The sequence below is a fragment of the Armigeres subalbatus genome, chromosome 2, assembly GCF_024139115.2.
Source record: "Armigeres subalbatus isolate Guangzhou_Male chromosome 2, GZ_Asu_2, whole genome shotgun sequence".
NCBI classification, from domain to species: domain Eukaryota; kingdom Metazoa; phylum Arthropoda; class Insecta; order Diptera; family Culicidae; genus Armigeres; species Armigeres subalbatus.
In genome coordinates this window covers 171,631,831-171,653,518 of record NC_085140.1, presented here as the reverse complement: position 1 = coordinate 171,653,518, position 21,688 = coordinate 171,631,831, and the positions used below count along the sequence as shown (strand labels likewise).

The window sequence follows — 21,688 nt, the reverse complement described above, 5'->3', positions numbered from 1 at the left end:
ACAGATGATCAATTTTTGTACGCAATATGTGTGGACTTAATAAAATAATTACTCATGTCAAATTTCATTTCAAACACCTCTAAACACCACATTCCTTTTATTATATGGCTGGACTCATCGAGAAATTATGGACTACATCATCAGAGGAGCTCATAAATTACCAAAATTATCCAGGTCTTGCTGGGGAAATTTTTTGAATAGATTCTTATAGAAATGAATCATCAAATTAAAAAAAAAGAAATGTATGATTCAGGTGTGAATGGCATCGATAGCTGTTATTCTTTAGAGAGGGAAACAGAGAAGAAAAAAATCTTTTAGAAATTAGCAATGACAAATTCATATGAGTTTCTTCATTATCAACTGGATTTAATCATTGCAGCAGCACGCATAATGGAAAGTAATCCAATTAAAACGCAGGAGATCTTCATGCTTTACTCTACCTGATGAAGGTGAAAGCAAAACGGGCGAAATGCTTTCAGTAAGACAATATTCGATAATATTTATCAGGAGAGGTTATACTGATTTTTTTTTCTTCATAGTAGTTTCTATCAACCTCAACAAAGTCATATAGCTTAAAACCTGACACTCTTTCATAAAATTAGAACCAAAGGCCACATAATATAATCGGATTAGAACTGAATGAACAAAAGCAAATCTCATCAACCCTTGTCATACGCTTATCAACTCGTTCACTCTTTCATGCACACGTTCACTCCTCAGCATCACGTTATTACCATCATCTTTAGTCGTTCAGGTAGTTAGCCTGTCCTATGTTGCAGCATTCTCTTCGTCGTCACCACTGTATGCCGTATCACGAGTTCCGCCTAAGCTACCCACCACCATCACCACCACCTCCTCACTATTTGCACTACTGCCCTCGGTGACAGTCTTTCGCTCACCGTCATCAACGCCATTCAGTGGTGTCGCCACCGTTTCTTCACTTTCGACGCTGCTGGCGCCTGCATTATAGATAACCGTATCATACCGTTGTATAGAGCCATTATGATCTGTGGTCTCTTCGTCGTCGTTGTCAGCATCGGTAGAGCCAGAAGCACTTCCCCCAGCCCCACTGGAGTAGTCAATGGCAGTCGTCTTTGTAGTCAGCGCTTCAGGATGCTTCTCCGGACTTTCTTCGTGATTGGCCATGGCAGGTGAAATGTCGGCCACTACACTAAATTTGTTCAAACCTAGACTTTCCCCAACAAGGTCAATTCTTTCTTCTTCTTGCCGACAGGTAGACGAACCCACACCAACTTGGTTTCCCACTGGATTTTTCACATCTCCACATACGCTGTTGAATTTGCTAAAGTTTTTACATCGTCGCTCGTGAATCACTTCTATCGAGTCGTAGCAGTCATCATCACGTGCATGATGGAAATTAGGATAACGATTATTTCCGGTGCTGGTCAGGCCGACCACCGTGCTTCCGTGCTCGAGACCTACATCGCTGCTGCTACTAATCACATATATCTGATCGTATTCGTTGCTTAGTTTTTTGCTTTTGATTTTCGGCTTTGGTTTCCGGAAGCTCCTAGTGGAATTGCTACGGTAGAGAAAGCGATTGGCTTTCTCGTTCGGCGGGCGCTGCTGCTCGGTCAGCCCGTTGTCAGTGGTTGCGGTTCTGCTCGCCAGCACTAACGAGCCCGGTCGAATCGCAACCGTAGATTGGGATCCATCCCTTCCCGGTGGGGCAGATTTGTTCGATGAGGCGTTACCACTGACCTGTTGATGGCCATGGCTGATAGAAGACCTTTGCGCAAACTGCGATGGGTCTTCCTGCTCAGGGCTGTCCTCCTCAGGGACACATGGTTCTAAGCTCGATTGACAGGACAAATTACGAGGCACCATTGCTGGCTCGGAACATATTGACAGTTGACTCCTGAGGATGAGAGATAAATGTCAATTATTAGCAAATTTCTGCGTTGTACATGTAGGTTTGCTGCATCTTCATTAGAATTAATTAAAAAAATTATCGAGCTTAGCAAAATGCTTCTACAAATATTAATACCGTTTGCACTACTCAAAATAATTCCACCAAGTTGAGGTCTAAATAAGAGTATCTGTCAAGATGTTATCAAGTACATAGTGGAATTAAATGGAATAGTACGAAAAAAAATCATCGGTAACAACGTCGCACCTTTTTGAGAAGTCAACGACTTGCTTGCGTGACTTCAATTTTGAACGCTTTCTGTTCCGAGAATGGCACGACCACCTCCTGCCGTTCTGCATAATCACACTCATTTAGGTAACGTTCTGACATTCCTCACCACCGATGCGTGTGTCATGTTACAAAGCTTGTCTTTATTTTTATAACAAATTTCCTTCTCCATAATCATAAGCAACAGATTTGACATTCGTGAACCGCCCCACAGGAGTTGGCAAAAGTTGAAAGCCAAGGTGACTAACCGCGAAAGAAAACGCTATTATTAGCGTTGAGAAATGTTCAACATATTCGGGGGATTAAAGTATATACCTTCAGGTACACCATAGGGGAATGAGCCCGGAAGCGCCTAGGTTTTATTATGTTTCGCTTGTATTTCTAAAATTCTATAATTCTAAAATTCTGTAGCTATGTTTAACAGTACGTCGCTCAAAGTGTAATGATATGTATGCCAGGTGGCATATCCAAACTGTCTCAAAGACTAAAGATTACAAAGTGAAAATTATAATATCTCTTATAATGAAACAATAAATAATGAAACAAAATCAAACATTAAATAGCGGTTACTGTAACCAGTGCTTTATCTCCGTATCTGATGAAATTTCAACAAAGAAAGTAGGTTGTAGTACAAAAGCCTCGCGCTAAGATTTTTCATTGGTCACTCAAGATTTTATTGAAGAAATTGAAATTATTATTATTTTTTTCACGACTCCCAACATAATCGATCAAAATTCTTTGGCAAGTTAAATAGTGATACAGTCAAACTTCCATGAGTCGATGTTCTATGACTCGATATCGACTCAAGGAAGCAAATTATGCCATATTAAAAAATATTTTCTAGGTTACTGTGATGGTCCCTTCAAACGGCTTTCCAAAGATTTGCTATTCCTCATCTCCTCATTTCCATAAGTCGATGGTCCCTTCAATATCGACTCATGGAGGTTTGACTGTAAAGAGAATGCCACCTCATTTTTATTAGTATAGACAGTGGTTGAACTGTAAATATTTTTGTATGATTCGTACATTACAAATTATATTTCATCGCAAAGTTATGTGCAAATAAACTTGGTAAAAGCAAAACTAGTATGATCTTTGGAAACGTCATAAGTCCAAATGAGAGGCTCTCTTTCGCTAATATCAAGGCTAGTTTTGCATTTGGTACAGTTTTTCATATCAGCACGCTTTAGAAAAAGCTATGCTTTTTAGATCTCGGCTGAAAAAACTAATGTAAATGTTAGTATGGCTTTGTAATAATCGAAAGAGAAAGTAAACAAAGAGAGCTTTTTTATTAGACATTCGACGATTTCAAAAATTAAGCGAGAAACAGAGATGCGTCTGAATACGAGCACGCGTTCAAAACGATCTGAACACTGCACACTGTTCAAGAGCACTGACCTAACTTAGAAACTTACTTTTCGGCTAGTAATGAAACACGTGGACATCTAACGGATAGAAATCAAGCATGCTCGTATGTTTTTGTATAGTTCAAAATCTAAGGAATCCTAGTTACCATGATCGTTTTGCTTGCGTACCAACGCAGTGCACACTGAACTGTATTCAGAGTTCAAAACTAAGAACACCAAGGCACGCTATTGGTTCCTGTTCTGTTCAGAATGCATCTCTGGCGAGAAACGTAAACAACTTAAATTTAAAAAAAATAGTTGTGGAATTCTAAGAGAAAAAATTGTAAGAATTCGAAAAAAAAATTCCCCTGGAAATTTGAATTAATTTCCCCTGGAAATTAGAATGAATTTCCCCTGGAAATTCGAATGAATTTCCCCTGAAAATTGGAATGAATTTCCCCTGGAAATTCGAATGAATTTTTCCTGGATATTCGAATGAATTTCCCCTGGAAATTTGAATGAATTTCCCCTGGAAATTCGAATGAATTTCCCCTGGAAATTCGAATGAATTTCCTCTGAAAATTCGAAAGAATTTCCCCTGGAAATTCGAAACAATTTCCCCTGGAAATTCGAAACAATTTCCCCTGGAAATTCGAAACAATTTCCCCTAGAAAATCGAATAAATTTCCCCTGGAAATTCGAATTAATTTCCTCTGGAAATTCGAATGAATTTCCATTGGAAATTCGAATGAATTTCCCCTAAAAATTCAAATGAATTTCCCCTAAAAATTCAAATGAATTTCCCCTGGAAATTCGAATGAATTTCCATTGGAAATTCGAATGAATTTCCCCTAAAAATTCAAATGAATTTCCCCTGGAAATTCGAATGAATTTCCCCTGGAAATTCGAATGAATTTTCCCTGAAAATTCGAATGAATTTCCCCTGGAAATTCGAATGAATGTCCCCTGGAAATTCAAATGAAATTCACCTGGAAATTCAAATGAATTTCCCCTGGAAATTCGAATGAATGTCCCCTGGAAATTCAAATGAAATTCCCCTGGAAATTCAAATGAAATTCCCCTGGAAATTCAAATGAATATCCACTGGAAATTCAAATTAATTTCCCCTGGAAATTCGAATGAATTTCCCCTGGAAATTCGAATGAATTTCCCCTGGAAATTCGAATGAATTTCCCCTGGAAATTCGAATGAATTTTCCCTGGAAATTCGAATGAATTTTCCCTGGAAATTCGAATGAATTTTCCCTGGAAATTCGAATGAATTTTCCCTGGAAATTCGAATGAATTTTCCCTGGAAATTCGAATGAATTTGCCCTGGAAATTCAAATGAATTTTCCCTGGAAATTCGAATGAATTTCACCTGGAAATTCGAATGAATTTCCTGAATTTGAATGAATTTCCCTGAATTCAAATGAATTTCCTCTGGAAATTCGAATGAATTTCCCTGAAATTGGAATGAATTTCCTGGAAATTCGAATGAATTTCCCTGGAAATTCGAATGAATTTCCTGGAAATTCGAATGAATTTCCTGGAAATTCGAATGAATTTCCCTGGAAATTCGAATGAATTTCCTGGAAATTGAATGAATTTCCTGAATTCGAATGAATTTCCCTGGAATTCGAATGAATTTCCTGAAATCGAATGAATTTCCCTGAAATTGAATGAATTTCCCTGGAAATTCGAATGAGTTTCCTGGAAATTCGAATGAGTTTCCTGGAAATTCGAATGAATTTCCTGGAAATTCGAATGAATTTCCCTGGAATTCGAATGAATTTCCCTGAAATCGAATGAATTTCCCCTGGAAATTCGAATGAATTTCCCTGGAAATTCGAATGAATTTCCTGGAAATTCGAATGAATTTCCCTGGAAATTGAATGAATTTCCTGGAATTGAATGAATTTCCCTGAAATTCGAATGAATTTCCTGGAAATCGAATGAATTTCCCTGGAAATCGAATGAATTTCCTGGAAATCGAATGAATTTCCCTGAAATCGAATGAATTTCCCTGGAAATTGAATGAATTTCCTGGAAATTGAATGAATTTCCTGGAAATCGAATGAATTTCCTGGAAATCGAATGAATTTCCCTGGAAATCGAATAAATTTCTCCTGGAAATTGAATGAATTTCCTGGAAATTCGAATGAATTTTCCCTGAATTGAATGAATTTCCTGGAAATCGAATGAATTTCCCTGGAAATTGAATGAATTTCCTGGAAATCGAATGAATTTCCCTGGAAATTCGAATGAATTTCCTGGAATTCGAATGAATTTCCTGGAAATTCGAATGAATTTCCTGGAAATTGAATGAATTTCCTGGAAATTCGAATGAATTTCCTGGAATTCGAATGAATTTCCTGGAAATCGAATGAATTTCCTGGAAATCGAATGAATTTCCCTGGAAATCGAATGAATTTCCTGGAAATCGAATGAATTTCCCTGGAAATTCGAATGAATTTCCTGAATCGAATGAATTTCCTGGAAATTGAATGAATTTCCTGAAATCGAATGAATTTCCCTGAAATCGAATGAATTTCCTGGAATTGGAATGAATTTCCTGGAATTCGAATGAATTTCCTGGAAATCGAATGAATTTCCTGGAAATTGGAATGAATTTCCTGAAATTGAATGAATTTCCCTGAAATCGAATGAATTTCCCTGGAAATTCGAATGAATTTCCTGAAATTGAATGAATTTCCCTGAATTGGAATGAATTTCCTGGAATTCGAATGAATTTCCTGGAAATCGAATGAATTTCCTGGAAATTCGAATGAATTTCCCTGAAATTGAATGAATTTCCTGGAATTGAATGAATTTCCCTGGAAATCGAATGAATTTCCCTGGAATTGAAATGAATTTCCCTGGAAATTCGAATGAATTTCCTGAAATCGAATGAATTTCCCTGGAAATTGAATGAATTTCCCTGGAATTCGAATGAATTTCCTGAAATTCGAATGAATTTCCCCTGGAAATTCGAATGAATTTCCCCTGGAAATTCGAATGAATTTCCCCTGGAAATTCGAATGAATTTCCCCTGGAAATTCGAATGAATTTCCCCTGGAAATTCGAATGAATTTCCCCTGGAAATTCGAACGATTTTCCCCTTGAAATTCGAACGATTTTCCCCTGGAAATTCGAATGAATTTCCCCTGGAAATTCGAATGAATTTCCCCTGGAAATTCGAATGAATTTCCCCTGGAATGAATTGAATTTCCCCTGGAAATTCGAATGAATGTCCCCTGGAAATTCGAATGAATTTCCCCTGGAAATTCGAATGAATTTCCCCTGGAAATTCGAATGAATTTCCCTTGGAAATTCGAATGAATTTCCCCTGGAAATTCGAATGAATTTCCCTTGGAAATTCGAATGAATTTCCCCTGGAAATTCGAATGAATTTCCCCTGGAAATTCGAATGAATTTCCCGGAAATTGAATGAATTTCCTGGAAATTGAATGAATTTCCCTGAAATTCGAATGAATTTCCTGGAAATTCGAATGAATTTCCCTGGAAATTCGAATGAATTTCCTGGAAATTCGAATGAATTTCCTGAAATTGAATGAATTTCCTGGAAATTCGAATGAATTTCCTGAAATTGAAATGAATTTCCCTGGAAATTCGAATGAATTTCCCTGGAAATTCGAATGAATTTCCTGGAAATTCGAATGAATTTCCCTGAAATCGAATGAATTTCCTGGAAATTCGAATGAATTTCCTGGAAATTCGAATGAATTTCCCTGAAATCGAATGAATTTCCTGGAAATTGAATGAATTTCCCTGGAAATCGAATGAATTTCCCTGGAAATCGAATGAATTTCCTGGAATCGAATGAATTTCCTGGAAATCGAATGAATTTCCTGGAAATTGAAATGAATTTCCCTGAATCGAATGAATTTCCTGGAAATTGGAATGAATTTCCTGAAATTCGAATGAATTTCCCTGGAATTCGAATGAATTTCCTGGAATTCGAATGAATTTCCTGGAATTGAAATGAATTTCCTGGAAATCGAATGAATTTCCTGAAATTCGAATGAATTTCCCTGGAAATTGAAATGAATTTCCTGGAAATCGAATGAATTTCCCTGGAAATCGAATGAATTTCCTGAAATCGAATGAATTTCCCTGGAAATTCGAATGAATTTCTGGAAATCGAATGAATTTCCTGAAATTCGAATGAATTTCCCTGAAATTCGAATGAATTTCCCTGGAAATCGAATGAATTTCCTGAAATCGAATGAATTTCCCTGAAATTGGAATGAATTTCCTGGAATTCGAATGAATTTCCTCTGAAATTCGAATGAATTTCCCTGGAAATCGAATGAATTTCCTGGAAATCGAACGAATTTCCCTGGAAATTCGAACGAATTTCCTGGAAATCGAACGAATTTCCCTGGAAATTCGAACGAATTTCCCTGAAATCGAACGAATTTCCCTGGAAATCGAACGAATTTCCCTGGAAATTCGAACGAATTTCCCTGGAAATTGAACGAATTTCCTGAAATCGAACGAATTTCCCTGGAATTCGAACGAATTTCCCTGGAAAATCGAATGAATTTCCTGAAATTCGAATGAATTTCCCTGGAAATCGAATGAATTTCCCCTGGAAATCGAATGAATTTCCCCTGGAAATTCGAATGAATTTCCCCTGGAAATTCGAATGAATTTCCCCTGGAAATTCGAATGAATTTCCCCTGGAAATTCGAATGAATTTCCCCTGGAAATTCGAACACCCAACCAGAGAATGCATGATTTTATGACAATCGTGCATGAATTCCATGCACAGATTGCATGAGGCTGAGGCCCATGCACAGATTGCATTAAGTCGATATAGCAAGCCATTGCATTAGGTATCTGGTCACGAGAAAAAGGAACTAGGTTTGTGTTTGTGTCTACATAGAATCTATTTTTAAACTTTCGTCGAGGAACGAATTCTTTACACATACTTCGCCAACCTTATTTGCTTACAAAAAAATTTGACAGAAATCGAGAATTGAACCTATGCCGTCCCCCAAGCCTAGCGCTATCCGGCTGACGCGCTTGCCATCTGGGCTATACACTAGCTGAGAGAAGTAGTGATAGAAGACTATTATAATCCTCGTTCTATACTATGTGAATGAAGTAGAAGGGTAATAGAGTTAGCAAAAGGCGATGAAAATGGAATTGGATCTGCGTCCTTGTCCACCATCAAGTTGAACGGTGTCGGGAAGATTGTGTGAGTCGAAGCTATGCTAATGTACACGATGCATATATTTGTTGCTGGAGGAGCTAAAGAGAGTCGTTTAGATGTGTTGGTCGAAACCAAATAAACTGATTTAATGCAATGAGTTGACGTAACAAGTATAACATTCTGTGAGTGGTTTGCATGCGAGATTTGATACAAAATTATTAATGCAAAGAATGTCACAACTTTTTGTTTTGCGTGAATGAATTTCCCCTGGAAATTCGAATGAATTTCCCCTGGAAATTCGAATGAATTTCCCCTGGAAATTCGAATGAATTTCCCCTGGAAATTCGAATGAATTTCCCCTGGAAATTCGAATGAATTTTCCCTGGAAATTCGAATGAATTTCCCCTGGAAATTCGAATGAATTTCCCCTGGAATTATCAGTGTTATTTCGAAAAAAAATCCGCAGAAACTCGAATGTTTTCCCGAGAAAATGCGAATGAATGTTCCATGGAAACACGAAATAATTTGCCGTAGAAATTTCAATGAATTTTCTGTAAGAATACAAATGAAATTCTCATGAGAAATTGAATGAATTTGCCGGATGAATTATAAAGAATTTCTCATGGCAATTGAAAAAAAATATTCCTTCTAAGTTCAAAAGAAATTTCTCTGTGAGTTCATTAAAAAACAATGCACTGAAAATTCAGTTAAATTATCTTTTTTTTAAATTCATGTGATTTTTGCCTAGAAATTCATAAGCATTCCACCTGGATATTTCAAAAAGTTTCCACTGGAAATTCAGAATCTGAATTTTAAATTAACATGTTCATTCCTACATACATAATTACCTCATCTTAGCTTTAATACTATATTATTTATGCGTTAGACTGACTTTCTACAATCTAACCAGAAATAAAGTGGGATCGATAAAGATTATTTACACTTCCAACGTACATAATAAAAATGACACGCACAATTTCCCAGGCAAGCTGTTGATCCGGTTGGCTCAGTTCCGTTTTCGGGACTGAATTATTTTTCTTCTGCACAGTGCCGTAACGTGCGATTAGCGTGTAGATGTCGGAATCATACTTTCGTGCATACCGTAAAGCCAAAATATATTACTTTCTATTGAAAACTTTGAGAGCTATGGATATAAAAGCTATCTTTGCGAGAGAGAAAAAAATGCTTCACATTTCATTTATCACTGATCTATCTTCAAAATAAGTAGAGCGCCATATAAGAGTTCCATCAAGGGCTCTCAGAGACCATGCTACGACTCTGCCTTTGTTTTATTTCCGAACAGTGCCATTAAACATAGAAATTCCATGCAAATGAATATGTAAAGCCTTTTTACCGTAGACGATATTCAAGAATTATAGTCGTTAGCAAAACTAGACGTTTCTCATTCAAAATGTTTCGCACATTTCCGATACGGAGTTTATCTATTAGGGAAGGAAGAAAAGCATAAGAATATAGAGCAAGAAACATAATTCGTACCTTATATTTATGTGCATCAGTGGCCCCTTTTCGGTATTTGGCTCAGCACAATAAGTTACAGCAAAGTGCAAGATGTTTGCAATGCAATGGCGCATCAATCAAGATGAGAAGGAGAACAATGCGATTGAGCTAGTCCGCTAAATAAACTCAACATCGATTGTGAAATATTTGAAATATAAAAACATACAGTCAGTCTTCCCTGTTTTGATAAGAAAGGGACCATAGACCCATAGGAAAATTTAAAAAACATTGTTCCACGTGGTAGAGCTTCATTGGCACAACTACAACTGGTAAGATCTTTGGACCCTCTATCAATCCCCGGAAATCCATATTAACGCAACGAAGAACTGGTGCTGGTTGGCGATTTTTCGGCCATGAGTTTCTCCTAGGTAACGATATTATACGAAAATATAATGATACCGGGTGCTACTTCGAAAAATATAGACAAGCCTGAAAAATTATGGATCAACGCCGTTTGAAAAGAATTTTGGCAGCTACATTGGGCGATGTTTTAGTTATTGGATGCAAATCTGGTGAAGAAAAAGCCGCTCGCAAGAGAATATTTATTTGATTGATTGTGCTAATCACCGCGAGTTTACTAATTAATTAACCCGCTAGATTGGCTTTTCTCGGTGATATTGAAACTTCACACCGAAACGCGTCACGAAAAATAATGCTGTGAAGTTTTAATATCACCGAGAAAAGCCAATCTAGCGGATTAATTAATTTATATTTATTTGACTTCATAATATTGTGCAAGGGAAAATACCTTACGAAATATCACAGAGCTCTGATGAATGAATATCGATAATGGAGGACTCAATCAGAATATATCTAGAACAAAACCAACATGATTAATCGGATAAAACGACCATAACCAAATGCTAGCTGGTACATGACTGCATATATTCTCATAAAAGCTATTCATCAACGATAAAAGTCACAAATATTCTCGACCGAAAGAGACGATAGGTCACATATATCTACCCCAGTAGTTTCCACTCCAATGAACATAGCGATAAATCATCTGTAACTGCAGACCGCACATTTTGGCCTTAACATACGCATTGCTCGGGCAAGTGAAAAAAAGGACCTTATTTGCACACAAATGGTACAATCGTAGTGGAACACCCAAGCGCCACAGGAAAGACATATGATATCTTCATACGGCCATCTCCGGGCAGCAGGATAGACTTGTTCCGTTTTCTCGAGTAAGCACTCAAGAAAGTGGATTACCATTTTGGCTAACTTCAGACACAGACACCCACTATTTTTCTGCCACAGACAATGGTCGGACCGTAGCTTTTTGCTCGAAGATAGATAGGGTAGAATGACCTAAAATGTGATAATGCGCAATAATTGAAATAATTTTGTAATAATTTACTGTTTTTTATGTGTTCAATGTATTGTTCAATGTCATGATATATTGAAAAGAACTAATAAAAGAATGAAATGGAAAACATAATACTCTGAACTCAACTTATGAGAAGAAAAGGAATGCATTTTGCTCCATTGTCCTCTAAAAACTAGATACACAAATATGTACGTGTAGAAGGTAGCTACACTTTACTAGAGCTTGTTGGAAAAAGCCAAGTGCCTCTATCTCGTAGCTACCAGAGGGCACGAGCGTACTTCCAGTTCTCTTCCTCTTTTCCACGAGTGGTAGCTCTCTAGACAACAGATTTCCACTGTGTAATTGATGAATATTAAAATGGTAAACTTATGCAGGAGTTTCTTTGTGAGGGGCTGTAGTCGGAGACAGGAGTTCACAACACGTTTATTCATCGTAAAAACTGTACAACATGCATGCCGCAAAATATTCACAAGGGGTAACTGATCCGGTTCTTTACCACTAAGTTCAAAAACAAAACAATGAGAAGCAAGTGTACTGTTTCCTAAAAAAATGATGATTTTGGTGCTCAACAGTTTCTGAAAATAGAGCAATTCCCCTACCAATTGAATTTCTTTCTACGTTCAAGGGCCTGTCTCAATTGGAGAATTTTAGCATGAAGAAGAGCTTCGTTATTTTTCGACCATCTCAACCTGAAAGCCACTAGGTGCTCTCGAAGAAGAAAAATACACGTCAAGTGCAATTCGATGTCTGTCAAGAATAATCTTAGCCGGTTAGTAGCCTGTTGCTTCCATACTACAGTTTAATTCGGAAAAATGAGCTGAAGTGAAAATAATATTATATCAAATACAGCATAAACGTTTCAAATTCAAATGTGCTCCGCCAAAATACAAAATTTGAGATCACCTTCACCAGGAAGCACAGCGTGTGGATGTATGGCTTTTCGAAGAACCGGCTATTACCACAGGATGAACTCTGAAATGCAGCAACTGGACGCAATGTGTGCTTTCGGATAATGGAATACGAAATTACTGGCACACATTGTACAAGCTGCTGCAAAACGGAAAGTGACTCGTACCCAACCAAATGGAATACTGGAGTACGGTATTTTGTACGGTTGCTTACACAAATCAATTATTTGAATAAGAGCGTGTTCCGGTTGACAATGAATGAAAGCATTGTGGGTCACGTTTATCGGGTAGGACTGTGTGGTGTTTGCATTTAGCAGTTTAGATTGGAATAATTTGACAATAATTCGATCTAATATTTGAAAACAGGAAGTCGTAATGATTTCAAATTACCCCGATTCAAATATTTGTTTGTTTTAATATATCTCCCCTACATCTTCGAACTTTTTGTTGTTAAAAATGGCAGGATGAGAGGGCTGTAGTTGAATTCCAGAGAAAGTTCACAAATTGGGACCGATTTGCGATTTGAGCGTAACTTATTTTGTATGGATTCCGTAGAACGCAAGAATTTTTCTCCCAAAATTATTCCCTTAGCTGACAGAGGAGAGCTTATTCTGGCAGATACGTACCATGGTTTTCTCTGAAATGGCTTGATTTAGCAGAAATTCGCCTTCCAATGTTTGCGTACAAAATAAGTTACGCCCAAATTGCAAATCAGTCCCGAAATCCGATAAGTTTTTAGATTTAATCTGTGATAATACTTTCTCCTATTTTCCTACGCCACACAGCGCAAGAACATATTTTTGCCTTTCTCGTACAACAAAGTAGTACCGAAAGGCTTTATGATCACTCCAAAAACAAATTGTTAATAGGAGGCCCGGAGACCCATAATGTTAAATACCAATCGACTCAGCTCGACGAACTGAGGTGATATCTGTGTATGTGTACACATTTCGTAGACACATTTTTTGGAACTTAGCATTGTCCTCGCAACAGGTTCCATTCGACGGGGAATCCTGTCCCGATGTTTGCTATTGAAAATTGGCCAGATCGGACTATGGAATCAGAAGTTATGACCAAAATACTATTGTTATGCCCACACACGCTAAAAATACTCATTTATATTTTTAAAGTATATTTTTTGCACGAGGAAGGCATCAACACCGCTAGGTGTATTAATCAGTGCTTTTAAATAATAATTTCATAAATATTTTTTCACGATATTCCCAGAATTTGAAAAAAATAATATCTGTAAAACGCTCATTGCACTGTATTAAAAGCGTCATTGATAAAGTCATTTTGTTCTATGATACGTTTAATTATCACTACAGTCAAACCTCCATGAGCCGATGTTCTATGACTCGATATCGACTCATGGAAGCAAATTATTTCATACTGAAAAATATTTTCTGGATTACTGCGATGGTCCCTCCAACCAGCTTTCCAAAAAAAATCTATTCCACATCTCGATATTTCCATGAGTCGATGGTCCCTTCAATATCGAATTATGGAGGTTTGATTGTACTATTCATTCAAACTGCCCTCTCTTATACCTAAATTAATGATTAAATCTTCTCCATTCCTCTCGGTCCATAAACACAGTGCACATGTACGTCGAAATTTGTATCCAAGCAGGCGGACTAAAATATTTTAAATGGATACGGGCACTGCAGGAACTGCTTTGCCTCTTTCTTGTTACAAAGAAATTAGGGGGATTGCTAGTCTTGACGTTTACTGTCCTTGTTGTTTTCGTTTGGGACTTTTGACTCGATCTCGACTTACTTCGTAGATTGCCTCAGAAATTTCTCCAGGAATCCTTTCGGAAGAGCCTCTGAAAGCTCGTCTGAAAGTTTTTTTAAAACTTCTCCACGAATTACTTCGGAAATCTATTTTCTCTCAAAAATTCCTACAGGAATTTATTTGAAAATTCTCCCAAATGTTGATTATGAACTTTTCTCAGGAATTTCCTATGAAGCTGCTCCAGGAATTACTCCTATTTCTTTCGAAAATTCCTTAAGAAAATTCTTGACAAATACCTTCTAAAATTTCTTTGGAGACTCAGGACTCCTTCGTAAAGTCTTCTAGGAATTTATTTAAAATTCTGTGTGACAATACTCCTGGCATTTCTTCGGAAATTTCTTCAATAACCTCATCAGACGTATCTTCAGATAATGCTTTTTTTTTTCCTCAGCAATTACCAGGAAAATTCTTCTAGGGATTTGTTGAGGATGGCAGCGGACTGTACTGCGCTGGTGTGCCTCGGTGGGTGCTCGCGTTCCTCTCGGGAACCGAGCGAGTGGGAAACAGGACCCTTGCGTTCCTTCCTGGGATGGCTTCGCCTCATGAAGCCACGGGGTGGGTTGAGCTGGACTAGCGCCCTGGCTAGCAGCAACCGAAAACTATTTTTCATTAACTCTTAGCCTTGATAAAGGCTAATAATTTCAATTAACTCTGTTGGTGGGACTGGAAGGGCAGTGGGTGGAAGCAAACACGGGAACTCAACTTAAACAACTATATTCATTTTCTTCTCCATACTTCAACACTTTACTGCCATAAGGCAGCTTCTTCTTCTTCTTCTTGTTGCTACTCGGCTCGTCGCGGCTTCGTTAGTACCCGGTCGGCAGCCAGCTTGCGATCAAGCCGTCTCGCTCGGGCTCGGCTCACTGCGCTGTTCTCGATGCTTCGATGTTCGCTTGCTGCTGCTTCTGCTGTCGCTCCCGTGGTCGAATGAAAACTGAACGCCAGCTTGTTGTCGTGCCTCCGTATATGTATACGAAAAGCTGCCGGTGACGCTGGAACGGGTGGGCTCTCGATGTGGACAATTTTGATGGGCGGAGCCTCGTGTGATGCAAATTTGGTCTTCTTCATCAGACGCTGCGGCTAGACTTTCAGTTCGGTTGGGAATGAACTGAACATACTCCCCCAGGCAAAATGTGGAATTTGTGGAAGTAAGCTCATTATCTATTATAGGCAAAGGCGCAAGTTTGTGTATGGGTCGTCTATATGTACCAGTTTTAGTTTTAACGTCTACCACTCTTACCAGGTTATCTGTTCCAGGATGCACTGTCTCCACTATTCCCATTTTCCAGCATTGCGGGGCAAATTGTCATCTTTCAGCACAACAATCATACCCGGTTTTACGTTGTTCTTCTGTTTGGTCCACTTTCCGCGCACTTGTAGCTCGTTGAGGTATTCTCTCGACCATCGCTTCCAGAAATGTTCTCGAAGCTGTTGGATGTACTGCCAGTGGGATAATCGATTTGTCGGAACACCCTCTACAGATGGCTCCGGAATAGCTAATAACGGTCGATTAATGATGAAATGGCCAGGGGTCAAAGCTTCTGGTTCCGTCGGGTCGTTAGATAGGGAATATAATGGTCTCGAGTTGAGGATTGCTTCTATCTGGCACAATAGGGTGGATAGTCCGGAAAGCGTTAAAGAGGTTGTCTGGTAAACCTTTTTCAGCACTGTTTTCACACTTTTCACGCCGGCTTCCCAAAGTCCCCCGAAGTGTGGGGCGTTTGGGGGTATTGTCCTCCATTCGATCTGCTTCGCTTGACAATATTCAAAAATCTTCTTCTGGGTAGCCTCCTGCTGAAACAGCTGATATAACTCATTCAACGCAGATCTCGCTCCGATGAAGTTTGTGCCATTGTCACTGAACATCTGCTTTGGATATCCTCGCCTGGATACGAAGCGTTGAAGGGCGGCCATGAACGAATCCGTTGACAAATCTTCGACGGCTTCCAAATGAATGGCTTTCGTCACCATGCACAGGAAAACACAGATGTACCCTTTAACTGGAACTGCTCGTCGCACCGATTGCTTGACGAAAATTGGACCTGCAAAGTCAAGTCCTACCCTCTCAAAAACTGGTGCTGGAGTAATCCGACTTGGTGGTAAATCTCCCATCTGCTGATCGATAGTGATGGGTTTGGTTCTGAAGCATGTTATACAGCTTCTCAGAACCTTTCGAATCGTTGATCTTGCGTTGATCAACCAAAACTGTTGTCGTAAAAGATAATGCACACTGGTACAACCAGCGTGGTGGTTTTCTCGATGAACTTCTGCAATCAAACGGTGCACAATGGGACTCTTGTTAGGGAGGACTAACTGATGCTTCACTCCAAATGGGAGCTGAGAATGACTCAGCCGACCACCAACTCGCAGCAAATCTCCTTCCAAAAACGGCTTCAAATTATTAAGACGATGATTAGGAACATTTGATCTCACACACTCAATTTCCTTGGAGAACTCCTGGTGCTGGATTGCTCCGACTATTACGTTTGAAGCGGTTCGAAGCTCTGGAATGGTGAGGTACCTGGACACCAAACGATCTTCCTTCTTCCTTCTAGCGTTTGACAGGAACCGAAGCATGTAGGCTACGATGCGCTGTATCTTTCGAAATGAAGCGAACTTAGTTAATAGCGGGAACTCGTCGTATTTCATCACCGATAGTGCGGCCACTTCTGCTTTCAGCTCTGGTATTTCACATTCCTGTAGCGATTTTGGCCGTTCTTCTCGATAGTCGATGATGCGTAGATAGGATGGACCATTCCACCATTGGTCGTTAACGATCAAGTCGTTGGCGGACTGCCCTCGAGAGACTGTATCAGTGGGATTAAGATCTGTACGAACATACTTCCAATTGTAACGATCGTTGGACGTGATTTCTGCAATTCTATGGCGGACGAAAACTTGAAGATTACAAAGAGGTTTACGCAACCATGCCAAAACAACTTGGCTATCAGACCATAGAACAATGGAGGGAAAATTCATCTCCAAAGCTGCTTCTACCTTGGTAACCAGTCTTGATAGGAGAAGAGCAGCAAGTAATTCTTTTCTTGGGATTGTCAGAGGGGAAATGGGTGCTATTTTTGACTTAGCACTAACTAGTCTAAGTGATGCGGTTCCATCAGAACATATTGACCGAACATACACGCAAGCTCCATATGCTCGTTGAGAGGCGTCCGCGAAGCCATGCAGCTCGTAGCTAACGGCATTGGATAATAACACTTGCCGTGGGATATGAATTTGCTCCGACGATGGCAATGCTGCTAGAAATTTTCTCCATTCCTCCAGAAGGCTGCCATCTAATGTATCATCCCATTTCAGTTTACTAATCCACAGCTTTTGCATGACTATTTTAGCCAACACGACTATAGGAGAAATTAGGCCAAGAGGATCATAAATCTTGGCGATTTCGGATAGTACCTGACGCTTAGTGGGTCGGTTGACCTGGGATGGAGCTGGTAAGCAGAACAAGAACTCGTCAGTTGAAGGATTCCACATCAATCCTAACGTCTTAATTACTTCGTTGACCTCACTTTTACTGAACGAAACACACCTATCTCTATCGTCGCTAGCAATAGGGGACAGTAATCGGCCGGTATTGGATGACCACTTATGAAGGTGCATACCGCCAGCCTTTAATAGGGCTATCAGTTGATCTCGAATTTCACCCGCCTGGTGAAAGTCATCAGAACCAAAAAGAGCGTCATCAATGTAGATGTTCTCCTCGACGACCAAAGAAGCCAGCGGAAACCTTTCTCGTTCATCACGTGCAAGCTGCAGAAGAGCCCGAGTAGCCAGGATGGGCGCTGCTGCGGTGCCATAGGTCACAGTTGAGAGCTCAAGAACGCGTAATGGATCGTCGGGCGACTTCCTCCAAAAAATCCGCTGTAGTGGAGTGTGATCACGATCTACCGAAATCTGACGATACATCTTGGACACATCTGCACTCATGACGTAGCGGTACTTTCGAAAACGTAGGATGATGGACAAAAGATCACTTTGCACAGTGGGGCCTATCATCAAGACATCATTGAGTGACAGACCAGAAACCTTTGCGGAAGCGTCGAAAACAACGCGGCATTTGGTTGTTGTATTAGAAGGGCGTAGAACGGCGTGGTGAGGCAGGTACCATTTCAACAGTCCAGGGGGGTCATCACGTTCCATAACTTCTCGACAGTGTTCGAGGCTTTCGTACTCGTCCATGAAGTCATCATACTGGGCTTTCAAATCCGGATGGCGTTGCAGTTTCGACTCGAGCATGTAGAACCTTCGCAAAGCCATGGTGCGGGAATCCGACAGCTGCGAAGCGACATCCTTCAATGGGAGTTGAACGATGAAACGACCAGTGTTGTCTCTACGATAGGTTGTAGCAAACTGTGCTTCACACTGCTCTTCCTCGCTGGAAACAACATCCTCTGTTGACACACTTTCTACCTCCCAAAACTTCTGCATCAGCTCTTCCACTGGATCAACACGAACAGCACAGGAATGTAGTGCAAGATTGGACATTGAACTCTCTAATAGCTCCCCCCAACTAACCAACCTAATTTGGAATCATGAAGACTAGGAAGGTTGTCGTTCAATTTCAAACACCCTGGTTTCAAAATTTCGTAAAACCAATCCATTCCAATGAGCAAATCAACTTGGCTAGGCTCATGGAAGGATGGATCAGCCAGTTTTAGACCATGAGGAATTTCCCAATTCTCCAAATTTATCTTGACCGACGGAACGTGTCCAGTAATCTTGGGAGAGACCAAACAATTCAGCGTGAAGGAAAAATCATTTGATCTAGAATGGACGTTTATGGTACATTTTTGTCTAATTGTCGACCGTACACTGCCTATGCCTGTTATCGGAATGCTTACTTCTTCCACACTAATACCAAGAGTAGCGGCTAATGATTGAGAGATAAAACTCACCTGGGATCCGCAGTCTAGCAGGGCTTTGCACACACGAGGCCGCTCTTGATGGTCCATGACGTTGACAAGGGCAGTGAGCAACACCACCTGACTTGCTGGATTCGTTGGATTGCTGGAATGTGCTGCTGTTACCAACGGCTGATGGTCGAAACTTCCGTTCCCCGGAGCATTGTTGCTGGGTCCTGGAACACTGGTTGCTGCGTTCAAGTTCGTTCTGTTGGGTTGTTCTGCCGGCTTTTCCAGGTGGAGAAGCGTGTGGTGCCTCTTGTTGCATCTCGAACAGGCTTTCTTCGATGGGCAATTCTTCACACCGTGGCCATTGCGCAAACAATTGTAGCAGGCATTTTTCTCTTTGACTCGCGACAATCTTTCACTTACACTGTAACCGTTGAACACTGAGCACTTGTATGTAGCATGGTCTCCATCACACATGGTACATCTAGGATCTGATGCTGGAGAAGTTGTCGCTGCGTTGGCTTTGGGATATGCTTGCTTCCTCGCTGGTTTACCTGTTGCTTGCTGGGTCTTGGCTTCGTCGGTTGTGCTGTGACACCTCTCCAGTACTGAAACGTGGTCTTTCAAGTACTGGATAGTATCCTCATAGCTTGGCAGTTCTCCCCGCTTGATAGTCGACTCCCACTGTTTCTTGGTTGTCGGATCCAGAGCACGAGAGATCAGGTGGACGATGATGAGTTCGGAGACACCAGTTAGCTCTTGGCCAAGAAACTTCAGGTTTTCCACATGGCTATTGATGGATTCGACCAAAGTTCTCAACTCACCGAAATCCTCCTTGGAAAGTTTCTTCGATCCAAGCAAACCAGCGATGTGGATGTCGATCATTCTTCGCTTGTCCTCAAACCTTTCTTCCAGTAACTCCCAGGCGTGGGCGTAGTTTCCATCGCTGATCGTTTTTACGTCGATGATTCCAGCAGCATCCCCGACGAGAGCCTTCTCAAGGTGATACAACTTGATCCGTGGAGCTTCGTTTGTTCGATCGACTGCATCGCGGAACATGATCTTGAATCGTTCCCAGTTCTCGTACCTTCCATCGAAGGTGGGAATGGTACGAGGAAGGGATTGCTGGATGATCACTGGTTGCTGATTCACTGCAGGTTGTGCTGGCATCATCGCTGTCGGTGCAACCAACCGCTCGAGAAGGGTTTCGAGCATGATTGACACTTCCTCGTGCAACGTTTCGAAGTGCGAGAACTTCGCATTCTGCTCTTCCTGCTTACCTGACGGAAGACACGCCACTACTTGCTGGTGGAACTGATGGTACTCGTTGTAGCTGCTTTCCACCTTCCGAATGTACACTTTCACTTGAGCTGACGGGATCTCAGTCTGGTCAGCTTCGGCTTGAAGCAAGATGTTCCTGATGCGCGTGATGTTGCCTTGTGCCGTGCCACGCATTTGGATCAGCGTGCCAGCATCCGGATCTACTTCTTCACTACCCATGTCGGGCTTCTTCATTGGCGTTCTCTTTGTCATTTTCACTTCACTTATTGTTCGAGTTTTTGATTCACTTTTATCACTTATAGTCTTCAGTCTTTTTTTTATTTCACTCACTGTTCGTCTCCGTGTTTTGCTTCCACCACACGTAGCAATCCACCCAAAAATCGATGACGATAACACTCCGAATCCCCAAAGCGATTTGAGGATCCGGCTCGAACGGACCAATTCCTATGTTGAGGATGGCAGCGGACTGTACTGCGCTGGTGTGCCTCGGTGGGTGCTCGCGTTCCTCTCGGGAACCGAGCGAGTGGGAGCAGGACCCTTGCGTTCCTTCCCGGGATGGCTTCGCCTCATGAAGCCACGGGGGTGGGTTGAGCTGGACTAGCGCCCTGGCTAGCAGCAACCGAAAACTATTTTTCATTAACTCTTAGCCTTGATAAAGGCTAATAATTTCAATTAACTCTGTTGGTGGGACTGGAAGGGCAGTGGGTGGAAGCAAACACGGGAACTCAACTTAAACAACTATATTCATTTTCTTCTCCATACTTCAACACTTTACTGCCATAAGGCAGTTTCTTCTTCTTCTTCTTCTTGTTGCTACTCGGCTCGTCGCGGCTTCGTTAGTACCCGGTCGACAGCCAGCTTGCGATCAAGCCGTCTCGCTCGCGCTCGGCTCACTCCGTTGGTCTCGATGCTTCGATGTTCGCTTGCTGCTCGTCCTGCTGTCGCTCCCGTGGTCGAATGAAAACTGAACGCCAGCTTGTTGTCGTGCCTCCGTATATGTATACGAAAAGTTGCCGGTGACGCTGGAACGGGTGGGCTCTCGATGTGGACAATTTTGATGGGCGGAGCCTCGTGTGATGCAAATTTGGTCTTCTTCATCAGACGCTGCGGCTAGACTTTCAGTTCGGTTGGGAATGAACTGAACAGGATTCCTTCAGCAGTTCCTCAAGGAGTTACTTCTTAATCCTTTTGAAACTTCTCCAGGAACTTCTTTAAAAATTTCTTTTAAAAAATCCTTTTGGAATACCTCCAGGAATTCTTTCGGAATTTCCTCCTGAAATTCCTTAGAAAATTCATTT

General features: G+C 40.7%; 1 protein-coding gene across 3 annotated transcripts in view; it reads right to left on the bottom strand.

Moving 5' to 3' along the window:
- Positions 1–468: 468 nt before the first annotated feature.
- Positions 469–21,688, bottom strand: part of LOC134211200 (uncharacterized) — a 118,009-nt gene continuing 96,789 nt past the window's right edge. For all 3 annotated transcript variants that reach the window (XM_062687877.1, XM_062687876.1, XM_062687878.1), the window contains one exon: positions 469–1,879. In XM_062687877.1, coding sequence (XP_062543861.1) covers positions 769–1,879 — 1,111 coding nt within the window. In that variant the 3' untranslated portion in view covers positions 469–768. The remainder of the gene's footprint in view (positions 1,880–21,688) is intronic.